A 21,441-nucleotide genomic window follows, 5' to 3' on the forward strand; every position below is an offset into this window, starting at 1 on the left:
ATGCTGTCTTCCACTCATCCCCCTCTCGAATCCGAAACCAGGTGATAAGCATTACGGAGGTCCAACTTACTGAAGACCTTGGCTCCCTGCAAAAGTTCAAAGGCAGATGACATTAAGGGCAGGGGGTACCTATTCTTAATGGTAATGTCATTCAAACATCTGTAATCAATACAAGGGCGCAAGGAGCCGTCCTTCTTCTTAACAAAGAAAAACCCTGTGCCAGCAGGAGACGAGGAGGGACGTATGAGACCGGCATCAAGGGACTCATGAATATATTTGTCCATAGCCTCTCTTCCTGGACCAGACAGGGAATATAACCGAACCCTGGGCGGAGAAGTGCCTGGGAGGAGGTTGAAGGCACAATCATAAGGCCAGTGAGGAGGCAGGGACACAGCTCGGTTATCTCATGGTGATTGCCAGAAACGATAAGACTTACAGGAGGGGTGAGGTGAGTGATGGTAGTGATAGGGGAATCATCCAGAGACCGAACAGAGATAGGAGTAGAGAGGGGAATGGCGGGAATTCCCCTCTGCTTGGCCAGTGCCGTGTCCAGGAAACTACCACCAGCCCCAGAATCCACCAGGGCTGAACAGGAGTGACTAGAACCTCCAAACTGGACACCCACGGGAAGTAGTGTGCGGGAGGAGTGGGGGAAATTAAGCGGAGATGTGGCCACCAGAATCCCCCTAGCTACTGATGGGCCTTGGCTTTTAGCGGGCATTTTCCGACGAAGTGTCCGGCCCTCCCACAGTAGAGACATAAGCCCCGGGTGAGTCTCTCTTGCTTCTGCTGAGGAGTAAGACCCAGACGTCCCACCTGCATGGGTTCAGGGTCAGCAGGAGATGGCAGAGGCAGGACCGGGGTGGATTCGCTGGTCATTTCACCCACCCTCCAAGAAGTGCGAGCAGTCAATTGTTGGTGACGAAGGCGAAGGCGGCTCTCAACTCGGAGGGCCAGGTCGACCAGATAATCGAAACTGCGTGGAAGCTCTTGGGTGGCGATCTTGTCTTGGATCTCCTCGTCTAGTCCAGCACGGAACACAGCTCTGCAAACCCCCTCATTCCAGTCACAGGCCGCTGCTAAGGTCTTGAATTCAATGGCAAACTCAGTCACTGAACGGCCTCCTTGCCGTAGCCGTGCCAGCTGGGCTGCTGCCTCATCACCCCGAGCAGAATGGTCGAATAATTTGACCATCTCCTGTCGAAAAGCCTCAAAAGAGGCACAAAAGGAAGCCCGGGCCTCCCACACTGAAGTTCCCCAGTCACGGGCCCTGCCTGTGAGGAGGGTTAGAACATAAGCCACCTTAGTCTCTTCCTGGGCATACCGGCGGGGCTGGAGGAGCACTGAGACTAGGGAGCACTGAGACAGGAAGGCTCTGCAGGAGGTAGGGTTCCCATCATAGGGAGGTGGGTTGTTGGCATGAGGCTCAGGATCATGACGGGTAGAGGAAAGGCTAGTGGGGTCCTCCGATCTTGCAGATGTCGGTCTCCGAAGTTCCTGGAGCTGGGCAGTCAGCTCCGACAACTTGGCATTAAGGAACTCAATCTCCCGGGACGTGGATGTTAGCTGGGAGGCATGTTGGCCCAAGAGAATGCCCTGCTGGGTGACGGCTGATCTGAGGGGATCTGCACCTGCTGAGTCCATGGTGGTCAGATCGTTCTGTCAAGGGCGAGACTGGGACTCATTTGCAGGTGCTCAAAAGGTCAGTTTATTAGATGGGCTTAATTTCAAAAGGACAGAAAAAATAAAAATAAGAATTAACAAACAAAAACTATCCAGGAACAGGGCAGTCTGGAGCAGATCCAAAAGGGCCTCCTGGACGAATTCCACTTGGAAATCCTCTGATGCAATGCCCGGATAAACTGACAGGGAGGCGGGGAACTGGTGGTGCGCTGCGGCGCGGCAAAGAAGAGGAGTGACAGCGATCGATGAGCTCTAACACGGAAGGTGGGAGAGTAGCGCTGCCTGAAAGCAGGAGGAAGTGGGAAAAAACAAAACTAGAGGATGAAAACAAAACGGGCACGATCTCTGTGCAGGCTAAACAAGAGATGTGGATAAAGTTGAGACATGGACTATCAACAACTAACAACTCGACAAGAGATGTGGATAAAGTTAAAACATGGACTATCAACAACTAACAACTCGACGATCTGACAACAGACAGCACACATGAGGAGACTAAATAGAGAAGGAGTGATTATCATAATGCAGAGCAGGTGATGGTGACCAATAACAAGATAATAATGAAACAAGAGGGCGGAGACGGGCACCACGGTGACACAGAAGCACATGGTAAGTGTAAACGCACACTATGGGGAAAAAACAGACAGATCAGCACTGGGGCGTGACAATGGAGTTATCGCGTTTTGGTAAAGAGCTCCTATAAATGTGCTCATAAAACTTTTTTTTTGCCACTGATTCAATAATAAGTTGTTTAAAATTAAATGTTTAGTGTCTGTATTTTTTTCTTACGTTTTAGAGCTCTACGTATACACATGCAACAAATTCTTTTTACAAGTTTTGTCAGGTTCAGGACAGGTTATTAAGTAAAACAGCGGAGTAAAATGTATATTTATTTAGGATAAAGATCATGGTCATTACTCACCAACTGCAAGATGCAGTCTGTGGCCGAAGCACTGTAGCCTGGTCCACTTTTTAGATCGGCAGCTTTCACCATGTTAGCTGCATTATCTGTTGTTATACAGACTTGACATATCTCATCTAAGCCCCAAGTGGACACCGCTTCTCTCAAGGCCTCTGCGATATTCTCGGCTGTCTGGCTTTCCAGGAAAAATGCAGTCTGCAAACAGCGACTTTTTAGCTCGAAGTCCTCTGTGATGAAATGGACTCATGTAGACTCATGTAGGGCTCCTTTGTCCTGCTGGACCACAAGTCTGTTGTAGCTGCATAGAATTCCACGTGCGACAGTTCTCCTTCAATCTTAGATTTGCATTTTTCATACAGCTCTTTTAGCGCAACTTGGAAAAAGATAATTTTCTTAAATCCCTCTTTGGCGATGGTATTTAATGGCGACATATCTTTAGCGATATGAAACGTCATTGTGTCTGTTATTTCTTTCTGTCGTTGAGAGCCTTTCTGGTAAGGTGTCACATTGGCAAAGGCATCACAAATATTTTTTTTGTTTTGGTTGACATCCAGATTTGACTTTGTATTTGTCGTAAAGAGTTTTGTGGTGCCGTTTTAACATCTTAGCCAGCACAAAGACGTTATAACTGTCCCAGCTATTTTAAACCAGGCCTGATACAGAAGAATGAGGGGGAATCAATCTTGCATTCTATCCTATTGGATTCTGTGTTCAGGGTATACGTATATCAACGAAAATAAAAAAACAAGAAAGGCAAATCTTTTCTCAGCATATATTGAATTTTTACATGAACACTGCACCCTAAACACCAAACAAACAAACAAACTCAAACACAAAATAAATCACATAAAAGGAATGGTGTGAGTGAATAAGTGTGAAATGTCCCATAAAGATATTGATGAATAATGAAGTTGATCAAGTGAGCAGTCTTAAGAATGAACAGTCTTATCTGCAAATGGTGGGTATTGATGGATGGAAGTATTTGTTCTTCTGTTTGTAGTCCGGGAGTCTTGGAATACAATCCTTGGGCAGTTGCTTTGTCCTAAGCACCCCAGCAAATTCTCATTCCAGCACTCGAAGCAATGTTAGTTCCATGTAAAAGATCCTAGCTGAGCAGCAAACAAAAGTTTCTCAAGCCAGGTTTGTTTAAGAGAACAGCCATTAACCATGTGGTTACTCAAACTGAAGCTACCTCTTACTCTTCTACTTCCTCTTTTATACACAAGGTATAGACGCTACTGGTGTCACCTAGTGGATGGGATGAACATAGCACTCTCCATGAGGACAAGTAAATGATGTGACAGACAGTGACTGTTACATATTCCCTCCCTTAATTAGAAAGGGTTTGCACAATACCATGAAATGGCTTTAAGTTTTGAACATGAAAAGAATCTACATGATCAGGATCATCAACAAAGGACACAGAGTAATTTACAGGACCCAGACATTTGATCACTCTAGCAGGACCTTTCCATTTTGCCGCAAGCTTGGCCATAAAACCATCACTAGCCCGTGATTGAGGATGAGTACGAACCCAAACCCAGTCTCCAACTTGGAAGTGAGCTGGTCGCCTTCGTAGGTTGTAGTAATGACGTTGTTTCCCTTGGGCTCGTGCTACATTCCTTTGTACAGTCTGGATCAGCTCTTTGTACTTCTCCAGAATTGGGTATGCTGGGTTATCGGGGTCAGGTGATTTGAGAATTGCCCTTTCTAAAGGACCCTTTAACTTTCGACCCAGCATGACTTCTGCCGGAGTGAATCCTGTACTCTCTTGCCATGCCGTGTTGATGGCAAAACGGAACTCTGCCAACCATCTATCCCAATGGCGGTGGTAGTCTTGAACACACGAGGCAATCATGGTTTTTAGAGTACGGTTGACCCTTTCTGTGAGGTTTGTTTGAGGGTGTGCAGTCGTGGCTAGCTTTTGAACGACACTCCATTGCTTGCAGACTTGACAGATTAATTGTGAGGTGAACTGAGTTCCTCTGTCAGACACCAGATACACTGGGGTACCCCATCTAGTGAAGATCTCCTCCACCAGGATACGTGCAATCTGTGGAGCTTTTGCAACACGTAAAGGGAAAAACTCCACCCATTTTGAGCAGTAGTCCACAATTACTAAGAGATGTTCATTCTGCTTAGCACTTCTGGGAAAGGGTCCCATGAGATCAACTCCCAGCATATGTCCGGGTTCAACTACTGGCGTAGACTGCATATAGCCAGCAAGTTTTGAAACGGATGGCTTGTGTTGTTGACATACTTGACACTCCTTACAATGTTTCCACACATCGGAGCGCATAGTGGGCCAGTAGCAAATGTCCACAAGTCTTAGCAGAGTTTTAAGTCTGCCAAGATGTCCGCTTAGAGGGTTGTTGTGTGCATAGTTAAGAAAATCTTGTCTTAAGCTGGGGGGTATGACTATTTGAAGTTTGGGCCCTCCCGGTCCTTGTGGCATGCTGCGGAATAGAAATCCATTTTTCAACAGGAAATGAATGCGTGTGGGATCAGGATCAGAAGATGTTTTGGTTTTTTCGATGATCTCTTGGCTGCCTGCATCTTCCTGTTGGGCTTTTGCAATGTCTGTCCATTCAACAGGAAATGAAGAAAAAGTGGTTGATGAATCTTGGGATTTTACCTGTGCCAGCATAGTAGGTGGTGAGATATCTAGGAAACTGCGTGATAAGGTATCAGGTACGATGTTACATTGACCCTTTCGATACTTGACAGTGAAATCAAAGTCTTGCAGGCGAATGGACCAGCGGGTCAGACGTGAAGATGGTTTTGGATGGTTAAACACCCAGGTTAGAGCAGCGTGATCAGTGATCACCTCGAAACGTCGTCCCTCCAAATACGGCCTCCATTTTTCAACTGCCCATATCACTGCACAGCACTCTTTCTCCGAAACCGAATATGACTTCTCAGCTCCTTGCAAAAGACGTGAGGCATAAGCAATGACATGTTCCACCTCATCTATGTCTTGGGTAAGGACGGCTCCCAAACCAAGGTCACTCGCGTCAGTCTGGACTCTAAAAGGCTTTGAAAAATCTGGGGCAATTAAAACTGGGGCACTGGTCAATTCATGCTTGATCAATTCAAAAGAACGTTCACACTCCGCTGTCCAAGTCCAAGTAGCTCCTTTCCTTTTCAAGGAATGCAGGGGGGCCGCTTTCTCAGAAAATTGAGGGATAAACCTGTGGTACCATCCTGCTAGACCTAAGAAACGTTGCACCTCTTTCAGTGATTTGGGAACAGGAAATGTGGCTACCGCTTCAACTTTAGCAGGGTCAGTTTTAATTCCTTCTGCTGAAATTACATGTCCCAAAAACTTCAAGGATTTCTGCATTATATTGCACTTTTGGAGGTTTAGAGTGAGACCTGCCCGACTCAGACACTGGAATACTTCTCCTAGATGGGCTAGATGTTCTTCCTCTGACTTGGAGTAAACCACGACATCATCTATATATACGAAACAACTCTTACCCCTCACGTCTTTCAACACAAACTCCATAAGTTGCTGAAATGTGGCTGCAGCGTTTTTAAGGCCGAAAGGTAAACGAAGAAATTCATATAATCCAGACGCTGTAGTAAAAGCAGTTTTAGGGATACTCTCTGGCTCCATCTCAACTTGCCAGTATCCGCTTTTGAGGTCGAGGGTACTAAAGATGGCTGCTCCATGCAAAGACTCGAGGATTTCATGTATCTGGCATGGGATAACCGTCCAAGTACGTCTTTGAATTCAAACCTCTAAAGTCGACACAGAATCTCTGACCACCTCCTTTCTTCGGTACCAGGACCACCGGAGCAGCCCATGGAGAAAGTGAAGGCCTAATGATGTTTTTGTCCAGCATTACCTTGATTTCTTGTTCGATGAATTGCTGTTTCTCAGGTGATACTCTGTAAGGTCTCTTAAGGATAGGTACTTCACTGGTGGTTATAACGCGATGTTTGACTACATCCGTGTGTCCTATTTCGTTGGTACAAACAGTGGGCCATTCTCTCATCAGATGCTTGAGCTGTGACCTGTATTCTGGAGATGTGTCTGCCCTGGTGACAAGTTGATGGATAAATGTTTGCGTTTCAGGTGACTCTTCTGGTGTGGGCAAGGCAAGATAGAAAGATATCAATGCATTGGAAGAATTGGATGACATGAATGGGAATGTCTCTTCTTGGCAGTGATTTGAGGTAGGTAAGGTATATTGGGCTTTATGAAAATTCAAGTTGATTCCCGTAGACATCAAAGAATCCATACCCAAGATGATAGGTACAGTGAGATCTTTGTCCTTCATTACATACAAAGTCAAATCATACCTCCTTCCTTGCACTTCACATTCACAGTTCCACATCCCCAAAGCTGATAACACTTGGCCATTAGCTTGTTTGAAGGTCTGACCATGACTAGAATTCAGCTGTTCTTTGCGACTCAACTGTCTCCAACAGGATTCTTTTATTAGAGTCAGTGAACTTCCCGTATCCATCATAGCTTGAAAATATCTCCCTCGGATCAACATTGGCAGGACGAGAAACTTCAAGTTCAACATGTTGGCATTAGGAACAGACTGCAGAACACTTGCATGTGAGGGATTGGACTTGTGATGGTATCTCTGTCAGTTTGGTTCTTGCGCTTCTGCATTTCAGTATTGGCCTGATTCCAATACCTCTTGGCTTCTTCAAAATCCCTCTCAATTTGCGTGCCCACTCTTACTAATCCACTCACCTCTTTTACAGTGCCCCTTAACAAACTTGCGAGTCGGGGATTGCAATTTCTCAAAATGGACTGTACGATCTCCTTCTCAGACATCTCCTTCTTCCATCTTAAACATAAGGCACGATAATGGTATGCAAAGTCTCTAATTGGTTCTTTTGGACCTTGTTTCCTCTCCAGCAAACGTTTGGCGGATTCAGCTTCATAGTCATCAGTCAAGAAAGCATGCAGGAAATCTTGTTTAAACTGGTCCCAAGTGAAAATGTGTCTTCTCTCTGCTAGCCACCAGTGTTTAGCAGTCCCCTTTAACACTGAAGTAAGCGAAGCTAATATTTCTGAGTCAGTGAGTGGTCTGAGTGCAAAATATTCTTCACAACGTTCAACAAAGGAAATTGGATCATTGTCTTCATCTGCCCCAAATTGTGGGAATTCAACCTTTACCGGAGGTACATACGGAGCAGTTGATGTGGTATCTGGTAGGTTGTGAGTACGATGATGAAGCTGCTCAGTACGTGATCTAGTAGAGTCTTTTGGCAAGGCTGGTGTGAGCAAAGGAAGGGAAACTGGAGTAGACATGACATGAGCATATGACTTAAGCTTAGTGTCAATTTGTACATCTCTCCTCTTCAAACAATCCACCATAGACTTTCCCAAATCAGCTATACTAAGCTCAAGTACTTTTTTGACTCTCTCACATTCCCTTTCAATCTTGTAGTTCAACTTTTCCTCCAACTTCTGACACTGGTCCTTAAACTCAGAATATGAACAACATTGACTCACTTTTTGGGTGCATGCTTGAACTTCACCTTCCAAAGCTGTTATACGGTTGGTCAAGGAATCCATAAATTGTGTTGAAGGGTGAATTTCAGGAACTACTTCATCAGGAGGAGGAGGTGGAGGAAATGTAACATCAAGATGAATGTTAGAATCATTATCTTCATCAGAGTTGAGATACAAGTCACTGAAAGTATGAATGAGTTCTTGCACAGGTCGTGGATCTCTTCTGGTGACAAAAGGACCGGCAGTGAAATCAGGATTGGGTTCGTACTCATCTTCCGCACCTTGTGATGTATCTGACATAACTAAAACAGAACAAAAAAACAAATGATAAACCAACATAAAACCATAGACTCTGAACACTTGATTAGCAAATTGTCCCTGTTTGGGCGCCACTCTATAACTGTCCCAGCTATTTTAAACCAGGCCTGATACAGAAGAATGAGGGGGAATCAATCTTGCATTCTATCCTATTGGATTCTGTGTTCAGGGTATACGTATATCAACGAAAATAAAAAAAACAAGAAAGGCAAATCTTTTCTCAGCATATATTGAATTTTTACATGAACACTGCACCCTAAACACCAAACAAACAAACAAACTCAAACACAAAATAAATCACATAAAAAGAATGGTGTGAGTGAATAAGTGTGAAATGTCCCATAAAGATATTGATGAATAATGAAGTTGATCAAGTGAGCAGTCTTAAGAATGAACAGTCTTATCTGCAAATGGTGGGTATTGATGGATGGAAGTATTTGTTCTTCTGTTTGTAGTCCGGGAGGCTTGGAATACAATCCTTGGGCAGTTGCTTTGTCCTAAGCACCCCAGCAAATTCTCATTCCAGCACTCGAAGCAATGTTAGTTCCATGTAAAAGATCCTAGCTGAGCAGCAAACAAAAGTTTCTCAAGCCAGGTTTGTTTAAGAGAACAGCCATTAACCATGTGGTTACTCAAACTGAAGCTACCTCTTACTCTTCTACTTCCTCTTTTATACACAAGGTATAGACGCTACTGGTGTCACCTAGTGGATGGGATGAACATAGCACTCTCCATGAGGACAAGTAAATGATGTGACAGACAGTGACTGTTACAACGTCCTCGTCCTCAACGCCTTTCAACTTGCAAGTGTCAGTGTTTATGAATAGATTAAAAGAAACGGGACAAATTTAATCTTGACAATCTATGTATCATTATAAAGATCTAAGCAAATCTAAATAACGAGTCATAAACACATCCACAGCTGTAAACCCGGTTTAGTTAGGAAAGTAAGGGTCCACTGAACGACATCTCATGAAACACATTTAGTCCAACGAAGCAATAACGTTATAATATGGATCATAATTCCTTTGTTTACGTTTCAATCCTTCAGCGACAGAACTGTTTGTGTCCGTTATGGAATAACTCATGGTCAGAAACTGCGTCTTGGTAGTGAAAAAACGGCATGGTTTTGCAGGGTACAGTGTCACAAACAGAATGAGACGATCCACCGGAAAAAAGAATTAATGAAAGATAGGCGAAATTATGCAGCTCATTATGCGGGTCTTTGTCTTCTCAGGTGTAAATCCCAATGATATTCATGATAGTTGACGCCTACTAGCATATGACTTTTATAAACAAAAAGTGTCTTAGAAAATTTAAATCAATATATATTTTTTTTGTAAGTGAGTAAACAAGATGATTTTCACATTAATTTAGAAAGAAAAAATCTACAAACCACACAGCTAATCTCAAGGTCAAACCATTAGTGAACGATAGACTGCCAACAAATTAAGCATGTGAACTACAAACAATTTGTATTTTTTAATTTTTTTACAAATAAATGCATCATAAATGATGTAAAGCATAATATGATGAATTAACTGTTTTTAAATGTGTGCTTAAATGGTACAGTATCACAAAACACATGCAAATTATAGCCCGCTTACCTTGATTTAAAAAAAATAAATAAATTACATTTTCTTAATGTGGGTACAGTGAAAATGACTATGATGCATAAACCACAATATATTTAAGTACTTTGCAGATTTTTGTAAACATTTTTCATTTTTAAAGGAAATCATTCTTTTGTCACCATTACTCACTGGGGTACCGTTTAAGCCCACCTTATCTGTTTCAATATTCACTGTGGAACCATTTAAGCCCACTTGATGTTTTTCAATGAGAAATCCCTCCAATTACAAACATTGATCAATTTTCTGAGTGAAAGTGTTTATTAACAGTTCTTTTTAACCTTTTACCTTAAATAACTTATTACGGAGAGGCCTACAAATTACACCCTATTTAGCTACTGCTAATGTGTATAATTTGATTGAAGATGTTGAGCGCATGCTTATCCTTTGCAGGGAAAACCTAGAGGGTACTTGAAAAACCACAAGGAAGTAGAACCTATACAAACAGAAACTTAAAACAATAAAATCAGCTCAGTAACCAAAATAACAAAATAGTCATAATTCCAAAAGGTTGCATTTCTTATTCACAAAATGTTCTGCTTTGCATACTGTATGCTTTTCATGTTGAATGTTATTGGTGAAGGTGATTAGTGCTAGCAAACATTAGTAAAAAAATAAAATAAAATTAATCCTTTGCTCAAATTAAATATATTGATGTTTTACTTATTTAAAATCAATGCATTTTAATATTTTTGTGAATCAGTCATGATGTGGGCTTATTTAGAAAGTACATTAAGCCCATGCCTGACTTCTGACTTTATTCATAAAATATTTTAATTTTATATTTTAAAACTAATTATAAAAAAGGAAACATCAAATGAGAGTGAAATCTTGCATTTTAACAAATTATTTTTCTTATGTTTATATCTATAGGTGCATCTCAATAAATTTGGATTTATTTCAAAAAATTTTGAAACTTGTGTATTAAATTTAATTGCACACAGACTGAAGTAGTTTAAGTCATTGGTTCTTTTAATGTTGATGATTGTGGCTCAAATTTAACAAAACCCCACCAATTCAATTAAACTCGAATTACAATACTTCATAAGAAACACACATTTTTAGTGAATTGTTGGGCTTCTGGAAAGTATGTTAATTTACTCTACATGTACTCAATACTTGGTAGGGGCTCCTTTTGCTCTAATTACTGCCTCAGTTCGGCGTGGCATGGAGGTGTTCAGTTTGTGGCACTCCCGAGGTGGAATCCCAGGTTTCTTTAGCCCCTTTCACACTGCCATTCCGGCAAATACAGGGGTAAAGTGTTCCTGTAATTGTTCCCTGGTCACTAGATTTGGCACATTCACACTGCCAGTGATGACCCGGTATATGTGCGTGCTTTCACACACAACCCTTGAAGATCCCGTAACGACACGTGACATCAGCGCGTGACGTGTAATGTAATGTTATACTTTAACTGAAGCAAGCAAACGATCTCGGCATCAGCGCGGAAAGTGAGGAACTAACTGATCTCTGCTTCATTACAGTTTGCACATATGTTTTCAGCGCGAATGTTGATCTTCCTTCAAAACAGCCAGTAAAAGAGTCACGCGATAACGCGCGTCATCACTTCGATACGGAATTAGATCTGGCTTTTGTTCACACAGCGCTCGTTCCGGATCGATTACCGCAATGTTACTAGGTCCCCGACCCGGGTTCAATTCGGTAATCAATTCCGGGACGTGGTTGCTTTCACACAGAGCAGGTGATTTTTTCTGATTTGAGGTGTCAAATCCTGGTGGAAAATGAAATCAGCATCTTCAAAAAGCTGGTCAACAGAAGAAAGCATGAAGTGCTCCAAAAGTTCTTGGTAAACAGGTGCAGTGACTGTGGTTTTCATAAAACGCAAAAGGACCAACACTAGCAGATGAAATTGCATTCCAAATCATCACAGACTGTAAACTTAACATTGGACTTTAAGCAACTTTGCTGTGAGCTTCTCCACCCTTCCTACAGACTCTAGGACCTTGGTTTCCAAATGAAATGCAAAACTTGTTCTCATCTGAAAAGAGGACTTTGGACCACTGGGCAACAGTCCAGTTTTTCTTCTACTTAGCTCAGGTAAGATGCCTCTGACATTGTGTGTGGTTCAGGAGTGGCTTAAAAAGAGGAATACCACAACTGTGGCCAAATTCCCTTACATGTCTGTATGCCTTGACCCCAGCCTCGTTCCATTCCTTGTGAAGTTCACTCAAATTCTTGAATTTATCTTGCTTGACAATCCACATAAGGCTGCGGTTCTCTCAGTTGGTTGTGCATTTTTTGTATTCCACATTTTTTCTTTCCACTCAACTTTCTGTTAACATGCTTGGATACAGCACTCTGTGAACAGCCAGTTTCTTTGGGAATGAATGTTTGTGTCTTACCCTCCTTGTGAAGGGGGTCAATGATTTGTCTTCTGGACAACAGCAGTCTTCCCCATGATTGTGTAGTGAAACTGAGAGGCAATTTTGAAGGCTCAGGAAACCTTTGCAGGTGTTTTGAGTTGATTATTTGACTGGCATGTCACCATATTCTAATTTGTTGAGATTTGTTCATTTAACCAGTTTAAATATGAGCCAAAATCATTGCAATTAAAATAATCAAAGACTTAAACTACTTCAGTCTGTGTGCATTGAATTTAATACACGAGTTTCACAATTTGAGTTGAATTACTGAAATAAATTAACTTTTCCACAACATTCTAATTTATTGATGCACCTGTATGAAAACAACTTAACTTAGATTTTTGTGGGCTTAGTGGGTACATTTACCCTAAATGAAAACCATAAATGAAAATGAATCAAGTTTATAAGATATAAAATGCAAGTGATTAAGTTAGGTGTTGCTATGGCAGAGTTACATCATCATATGGCAAAATAGGAGATGAATCTTTTCATGACCCAAGCATGTAAATGAAAGATTGTTGGCTATTAACAGACATCAGCTATATAACTATAGCTAATGTAATTTAGATAATCTGATACAACAATGACAACTAGGGATGCACAATTTTTAATTTTAAAATGTCTAATATGCTAATGGAAACGACAGCAAGTCTCCCCTGTATATGGATTAAGAATGTTTTTCATTTACTGTATTTATTTTATTTTATTGAAAAACTGTATATCCAGTGTTCACAGTCTACTTTATTATAAATTGAATGATTATATTATGTTTTGTTCTGGAGAGTTCACAAACCAAGTCAGTTTCATTACTGTATATTCTGGAGAGAGGCAGATCAATCTGACATTTGGTCTCCTTCTGCTTAGTTCTCAGTCAATGACGTGCTGTCCGAGTGCCTGCTGGCTCTGGGAGGAAGTCCCACTGTGAGAACTGCATTTGTTCAACTCCTAATGTCTCTGATCATTCAGCTGGCACAGCAGCTTTGGGATGCCTGTGAGGTAGGTTACACAACACTACACCTTTTACCAAAGAAAAAATGTTCCTATTGAGGGACTTCCTTATCCTAATAGATTGAAAACAAAGTGTGTTGTTGGTGTAATGTTGTAACGGTGGTGAACTTGACGTCCAGAATGAAAGATTTTAAGATTTATTTTTTAGTTTGGGCACCAAACGTGTTTTTACCCGTTAATTAAACTCCAGGTAGCTCAACAAAAACTAAAGAATTTCAAAGTGCAAAAATATTAAGGAAGCGGTAATGGCTTGTAGCTGTAGTCATGCTTGCTTCCACTTACAGATAGTCTCAGGTATATTTTAACAAATATCTTTGTGAGTACATTTTCATAAATTTAGGGAATGATCAGCTCCGTTTGAAATGCAAAAATCAAAGTTAAAGGGGGGGTGAAATGCTATTTCATGCATACTGAATTTTTTACACTGTTAAAGAGTTGGATTCCCATGCTAAACATGGACAAAGTTTCAAAAATTAAGTTGTACGTTTGAAGGAGTATTTTTGTTCCAAAAAAACCTCTTCCGGTTTGTCACAAGTTTCGGAAAGTTTTTTTCGAGTATGGCTCTGTGTGACGTTAGATGGATCGGAATTTCCTTATATGGGTCCTGAGTGGCATATAGCAGAGCAGAGAGAGGCTGAGCACAGCCTGATCAGAGCGAGAGCGTCGCGAAAAGTCACAAAAGAAGTGTGTTTTTGGTTGCCAGGGCAAGACAACCCTGCACAGATTACCAAAAGAGAAACAGCATTAAGGGACCAGTGGATGGAGTTTATTTTTACAGAGCATCAACGGGGTTTTGCAAGTGTTTTTGTTTGTTCCCTGCATTTCGGATTGCACGTCGTTTATTTCTTAAGGATAATGCAGTCCCAACGGAAAAGGGTCACGATTGTGTGTTGGAACCACATGCGGTGAGTAAAACTGCTTCAAATATCTCTGTGTTGTTAATTTAGCTATCAGCGCGTAAGCACATCAAGTAAACAACATGCAATGTTGTCATCAAACTGCACTTTCCACATGTACAGCTTAAAAAAAAAAAAAAAAAAAGACGACATAAAGTGGAACTTAGTCATTTTCCAAAACCGCTAAGCAAATATATACAGTTTCAGTACATACCACATAGCATATCGCCTTTGCTGATGCTGCTCTTGTTAAATTTCAGCCTCTGGATCTGTTTCACAGCTTCCACATGCTCTCAACTCAAAAGCCTACTGGCGCTCGTGATTCTTTAGCTCCGCCCACACGTCACGCCTCTAGGCGCTCGTGTTTTTCCGGGAAAAATCGGTACAGACTATCTTTCACTTATAAATAAAATAAAAATAAAGACTTTTTGGAGTTATGAAGGATGCAGTACTATACTATAGGTACTCAAGATTAACAGGATATTGAGTGAAAACGAGCATTTCACCCCCCCTTTAACTGTATGTGTGTGTCACGTGGAGGTTTGGGATGAACTCAGGCGCAGACAGGATGCACTACACACAGGGTTTATTATAGGAAAAAGGGGACAACAAAGCTCATTGGGGGAAGTCCAGGGTGGGTGGATATGGCAGGAGTCTTAGGTGGATGGGACGAAGGCTGACGATGAGGGGTCCGGGCAGGTCTGGGTGGTATAGGGTGGGGAGTAGGGCTGCATGATATTGGGAAAAATGTACATCGCGATATTTTATTTTTCTGCGATTATATATTGCGATATGAAATAAAAAAACATTTCTTACAAACAAAAATGGAGTGAGCACACTTACATTCTCATTTTAAATGATTTAAACATCGACACCATGGTGTCAATTGATTAATATGCGCGAGGGAGAGAGAGCAAGACAGCGCTCGTGTTGTTTGAAGACATTGAGCGGGGCCGGGGCTCTCTCTCTCAGGCCGGTGACAGGTGCAATATAAATAGGCATCGGCTCTATTTCTAGCATGCACGTGTTTTCCGCCGCGTCTGAGACGCGCATCTCACGCAGGCAGTCTGCAAGCTTTAACCTGTTAACATGGGAGCCGAATTAAAAACGGACACGCCACGCAGCTGAGACGCTTGCACCATGCATCTAGTGTGTCGCTGGCCGCACGCTCGCGCTTTCTCTCTCGCGCGCGCTCTTTGGCCCATACAGTTAATGAATAATGGATCAACTACGACAGCCTACATCGCACATCCTGCGATGTGACTATCGTGGATTTGTACATCGCAATATCGATGCTTAAACAACACATTGTGCAGCCCTAATGGGGAGTGGTCTCTGGACACTTGACCACATCGGTGGACATGACAGGAATGATCGCTGTACACTTGACAACATCTTCTGGACACATGACAACATCTGTGGACATGACAGGAGTGATCTGTGGCCACTTGACAACATCTTCTGGACACTTGACAACATCTGTGGACATGACAGGAGTGACCTCTGGACACTCAACAACATCTCTGGACCCTACATCGGCGTGGACAGAAACTGGCTCTGGAACCACGCTCACTGCTGCTGGCTCGGAATCAGCACTCACTGCGGCTCTAGGAACGAGGTCTGGGGACAAGACAGGTCTGGCGGGGACTTCTAGGATCTGGATTAGGCGAGACAAATATTCTGACAGGGTCTTGGCAGCAATGACAACTGGCATCTCTTGACGAGCCAAAACAGACTGCAACACTGCTTCAGCAGCAGAGTCGGCCGCGTCTCTCTCCTCAGCACTCACGACTGCTGACTCAGACTCAGTTCTCTCTGTTGCTGGTTCAGGATCAGCGCTCACTGCGGCTGGCTCGGGATCAGCGCTCACTGTGGCTGGCTCGGGATCAGACAGAGACGGAGGACCGGAAGAACCCCTCTTCCTCCTCTTTCTCCTTGGTCGCGGTGCAGAGGCCGCAGCTGGGTCTGTGACTGGTTGGGGAAGTTCAGTCTCGAGCAGGGTTGACTCTGACGCCGAGGATTCCGAGGCAGATTCCCACGAGAACCGTCTCCCTTGCTTGTGGAGACTGATGGGTGTGGGAGGTTCCTCAGAATTCGGGGAGGGATGTGCCTGATCCCCCTGTGTTGCAACGGACAGGAGACGACCCTCAACGATCACAGGCAGCTTGGTAGAAGGTGGGGATCTCGAGGGGGAAACCAGCGGCTCCTCCCGGGAGACACTCTCCCATAGTCGGGCATAGTCTCTCAGGATCCACTAACCCTGGGACGATAATGGAGGGCAGACCCTCCTCTTGTCAGTGGGGGACGACAACCAGCATTGCTGACGGAACTCCAATTGTCGCTGAAGTTCAGGGGGACATCCTGTCTGCTGAGTTCTTTCTTTGGCAGTTCATTCTGTCACGTGGAGGTTAGGGGATGAACTCAAGCACAGACAGGATGCACAACACACAGGGTTTATTGAGGACAAAAAGGGGAAAACAAAACCCACGAGGGGGAAAACAACGACTACGGCAGAGACTAAATGACTTAACAAGACTAGGAACTAACTGTTAACAAAAGACTCTTAACACAAGAACACTTACTACAGAGACTATCACAGGACTCACAACGTCTCTTCAAAGTGCAACAATGAGTAACAATGAACCGCCCAGGACAGTGAACACAAGGGGATAGAAATAGGGAGACTATTCATAACATAACAGGTGACACAGGTAAAGCAATAATGACAAAACTAGGATAACAAGGGTGGCGGGGCAAGGAAACGAGACAACACAAGCACATGGCCCAAAGACAAGGCCATGTGCTTGTACACAAAACACGGGCCTGTCATGATCCTGCCTCAAGACTAGAAGAAAATCAAGGACAAGAGGGCAGAATCATGACAGTGTGAGTGTGTGCAAGGCTTGTAAACTAGCATGGCCTGGTGTGTGTGAGAATGTGTAGTATGAGAGTGTTGAGTTTGTACCCAGTGCTGCTGATCTACACTTGAAGTGTTTTGAAGTTCAGGTAAGCAACAGGAGCTGCTTCTTCAGCGTGGCCTGGGAACAGTCAGTGTGGTATAATCCAAAAGCACACACCTGTGCCGGCAGCCAATTTGAGTGTTTGCATTTCCCTACAGCTCTCACTCTAACATCAACATGATGTCCAGCGCCAGGTAAGTATGATCCACTCTTTCAGGTCACTGCTCAACTCCTTCACTTTCACCCTCCGTTCCAAAGCAGAATCATGCGAGCACAGTAGCTCACAGACTCACTTGTTGCACAGTAGCACAAAGTTTCTCACTCCGTTCTCTAGCTGCGCCCACACCTCTGGTGTGACCAAACCAAACACCCAATTTCTGCTTCCATCACTCATGCTTTTCCATGCTCACTTTGCCAAAGATTTACATGCTTACCCCTCTGTCTCGAACACTCCTCTTCAAAGGGTTCATTGGATGAAAATCTTACTTTTTCTTTTTTTGTTCCAACTCAGAAAACTTGAAAAAGAAGAATCCAGTAAGTTTGGTTTGATAAGCCTTTCTCTGCAGGCATGTGAGAAAATAAGCAGATCAGATTTCTCTCCCCTTCTGAAGTAGGAAGGGGTTCTTCTTATAATATTACTGCCCATTAATCTGCATGTTTTCACCCACGGTGCTCAGCTGCCATTGTTGTTTTTTGCAAGCAACAGCAGAGTACTCATGGGTGTACTTGTTCTGACACCATGGCAAAAGTTTGCAGAAAAAATAAATGTTCCGTCGTTGGCCGTACAGAGAAACAAACATCTTTATTTAGAGTCCCAGCCTCAGAGAAGCAAAGATAAGAGGACTTATTTTATTTTTATTAGAAATCCCCCTGAAACCATAAGTAAAAACATGCTTGTTTGCGCAAATCACTTCAATGCAGGACAGTACAAAGCAGGATTAGCTACAAAGTTGTTCCTCAATGAGGGAATAAGACCAACTAAACGAGGCAAAGCTGCAGATGAAAAAAAATAAGTATTAACAATTAAAAGTCTGAAAATAATGTTACGTAAAAATACAAGACCATATAAGAGGACAGTATCAGCATATGATAGCGACGGGAGATAAGTCATGGTAAATAGAACATTCAAAGCCAGTGTTAAACTTGCTCTATATTTGTTATTTGGCAAATAGGCACTTGGAGTTTGGCTGCATGTATGTTTATTCAGTATGTGTGTTAATATGTTTGGCTGTGGCTGTACTGTCACTGATTATTGTTTTGCTAATTATTGGCGAAAAATATGTTGAAATATGTAAGTATCCCGCTCCCATAATTTCCCAAAGGAATACACTAAACGGTTGCCATGGCAGCAGTACGTGTTTTGTGATGACATGATGATGATGGGGAGTTGGTGTGCAGTAACTAATTTTCATTTAAAAGGACATACACCAAAACGGATTGGTGTGAGCATCAGTGTTGGCCAGCTTACTTGAAAAAAGTAATTAGTTACAGTTACAAATTACTTCTCCCACAATGTAATCGAGTTAGTAACTCAGTTACCACATTGTAAAAGTAATTAGTTACTCAGCAAAGTAACTGTGACGTTATTTGTTATGTTCTATAACGCTATTATGTCCTATAACATCTTTAATATATAAGATGTTTTTATTAACTGATTGAAGAATAAAAACACTAGTATTTTAGAAAATGTTGTATTTATTTGAACTCAATAGATTGCAGCCTGCCATATGATATGCATATAAATAAAAACATATAAAAATAAATATTGAAAATAAAATTCAAGTACAAAATTAAGACAAACAAATTTAAACTTGAGTTAAAAGAAACAAAGAGAAACCTGGCCATTAGTGCAAATCTCTGTAACTGTATATTAGGCCTAAAGTTACTGCACAATAAACCGAACACTATCCAACTCGTATGGTGCGTTCACCCCAGACGCGAACAGAGCGTCTGGCGCGAGTGATTTCAATGTTAAGTCAATGCAAAGATGGGAATAGATAACCTCAAAAAATCAGATTTTTGAGTTTAAAACAACTACATTCTCGCATGAAATACTTTTAAAACTACATTGCATGACACGATAACAGTAATATTTAGAAAATTATCTGAATAAAAATAGTGGTTGAAAATGCTGCGTGAACTCAACTGGCAGAAGCCCCCATGACACGAATTCGCTTAAGCTCACCTTTTAATACAATTCAGCGTTATCAGATTATTAAAAAACTACGTAAGCTCAACGTTGCACCTCATTACATCCATCTGATTCACAGTTTCTTGAGCAACAGGCCACAGGTTGTGAGGATAGGGTCTGTCACATCGGACACCACCATAACCAACACTGGAGCTCCTCAAGGCTGTGTCCTCTCTCCCTTTCTTTACACACTCTACACTGTATTAGTCCTTCATTGACTGTATTAGTCCTTCATCCATCACAACATACTACAAATACTCAGATGATACTGCAATCCTGGCTCTCCTCAACGATCACACTAGCATTGCTGCTTACCACGACATGATATCACACTTTACACACTGGTGCACAGACAATTTTCTCCATCTCAATGTTGAGAAAACAAAAGAACTGTTCTTTAATGCACCCAGTCTCAGTCAGATCTCCGTTCATGGCAACAGGATAGAACAGGTGGAGAAATTCAAATATCTTGGACTCACCCTGGATAACAAGCTCACTTTTGATTATCACATAAAGGACATCCATAAACGCTCCCAACAGCGTCTGCATATTCTACGAAAACTAAATTCCCTTTACATTGCCCCTCATCTTCTGTTACTACTGTACACAAGTATTATCCAGCCCATTCTGTTATACTGCTCCAAAAGCTGGATAACGAGTAAACACCAGCAACAGGGACATTACGTTCCTCACTTCAAAGCGAAACAAAAGTAGGATTCTGTAGTGACTTACCCTGCTGTTGAAGTCCCTTCCTCCTCATCAAAGACTCCCAACATGTTTGCGTTTCAGGTGCTGGATCATTGCCTTGGTGCTCCCCTTGCCATGCCATATTTTGCAGTCAACACACTTTTTCCTGTTTATTTAGTGTTAAATGCTCCCACACCTTGGATGAGTTCGTGAAAGAGAGCGAGTGTGTTCATTCTGCTCAACTAAAGTTTTTTTTTTTTTTTTTTATCAAATGTCTATGCGTCGCGAGAATCGATTATGAAATTCATTGCCAACTCTTTTAGTAATCGATTTTTATCAATTTAATCGATTCGTTGTTGCAGCCCTAGTGTTAATGTGTTTAGTCTTGGCTGAACAGATGACTGAGCTACAATGCTCCATGTTTAAGTGGGTGCTGATGCGAAAAGAAACCAATCAGCTGCACCATGTGAATGATGATTTAATTACATCAGAGTGATTTAGAACTTATCGGCCTGTGCTGGGTTATTCGCCAGCACTATGACTTAAATAACAGAATGGCTTTAAAAGAAAGGTAAACACTTTCTGATGTTGCCCTGTCAGATTCCTGACCTCAACCTGATTTAGACTTTGGCATGACCTCTGATGTCCTGAATATTACAGTATTGTCTATTTTTTGTTCTACCTATATTTGTTCACTGACCAATTTTGGTGATGTGTTTGGTGGCATGCAAAACTTTGACTTCCTTTCTAATTATTTTTCCTGGTGGAGAAGAAATTACTGTACAGATTTATTTATTTTTTTGGTCTAAAACATAAGTTACTGGATATTAATGATTTCTATGTTTCACGAGTTCACGCTTACAATTTAATTAGCTGAGGTATAGTATGCGCATTTGTTGTGCTGGCCGGGTTATAAAGTGAACTCGAAGTGGGGAGATGGGGTGGAGGAGGGATGCTGATAAACCCTCAATGAACAGAGGTAAGTCAGCGATATTTATACTATGGTATTGATTACTTGATTGTGGCCACCTGTGTTGATTAGGCTAAGTATCTGACGCACTCCTCCCAAATCTTGTAAATAGAACATCATTTTATATTAAATCAATATCACTTGCAATCATACTGTAGAACACAATGTTGAGGATGTTAATTTATGTAAATTTATATTATGCATGTGACCGTAGGGCTATCCACTAATCTTGCTTTCTAAATAGTTCTGGCATATATCACTTACAGTATTGTTCAAAATAATAGCAGTACAATGTGACTAACCAGAATA

At 42.0% G+C, this 21,441-nt stretch overlaps 1 protein-coding gene across 1 annotated transcript in view; it reads left to right on the forward strand.

Annotated features, from left to right (window-relative positions):
- The window catches only part of mei4 (meiosis-specific, MEI4 homolog (S. cerevisiae)), a 47,033-nt gene that overhangs the window by 23,617 nt on the left and 1,975 nt on the right, over positions 1-21,441 (forward strand). Inside the window, exon 4 of the mRNA XM_052536038.1 lies at positions 13,285-13,416. Within this exon, the coding sequence (XP_052391998.1) occupies positions 13,285-13,416 (132 nt within the window). The remainder of the gene's footprint in view (positions 1-13,284; positions 13,417-21,441) is intronic.

This window comes from Carassius gibelio, chromosome A20 (assembly GCF_023724105.1).
Source record: "Carassius gibelio isolate Cgi1373 ecotype wild population from Czech Republic chromosome A20, carGib1.2-hapl.c, whole genome shotgun sequence".
NCBI lineage: Eukaryota > Metazoa > Chordata > Actinopteri > Cypriniformes > Cyprinidae > Carassius > Carassius gibelio.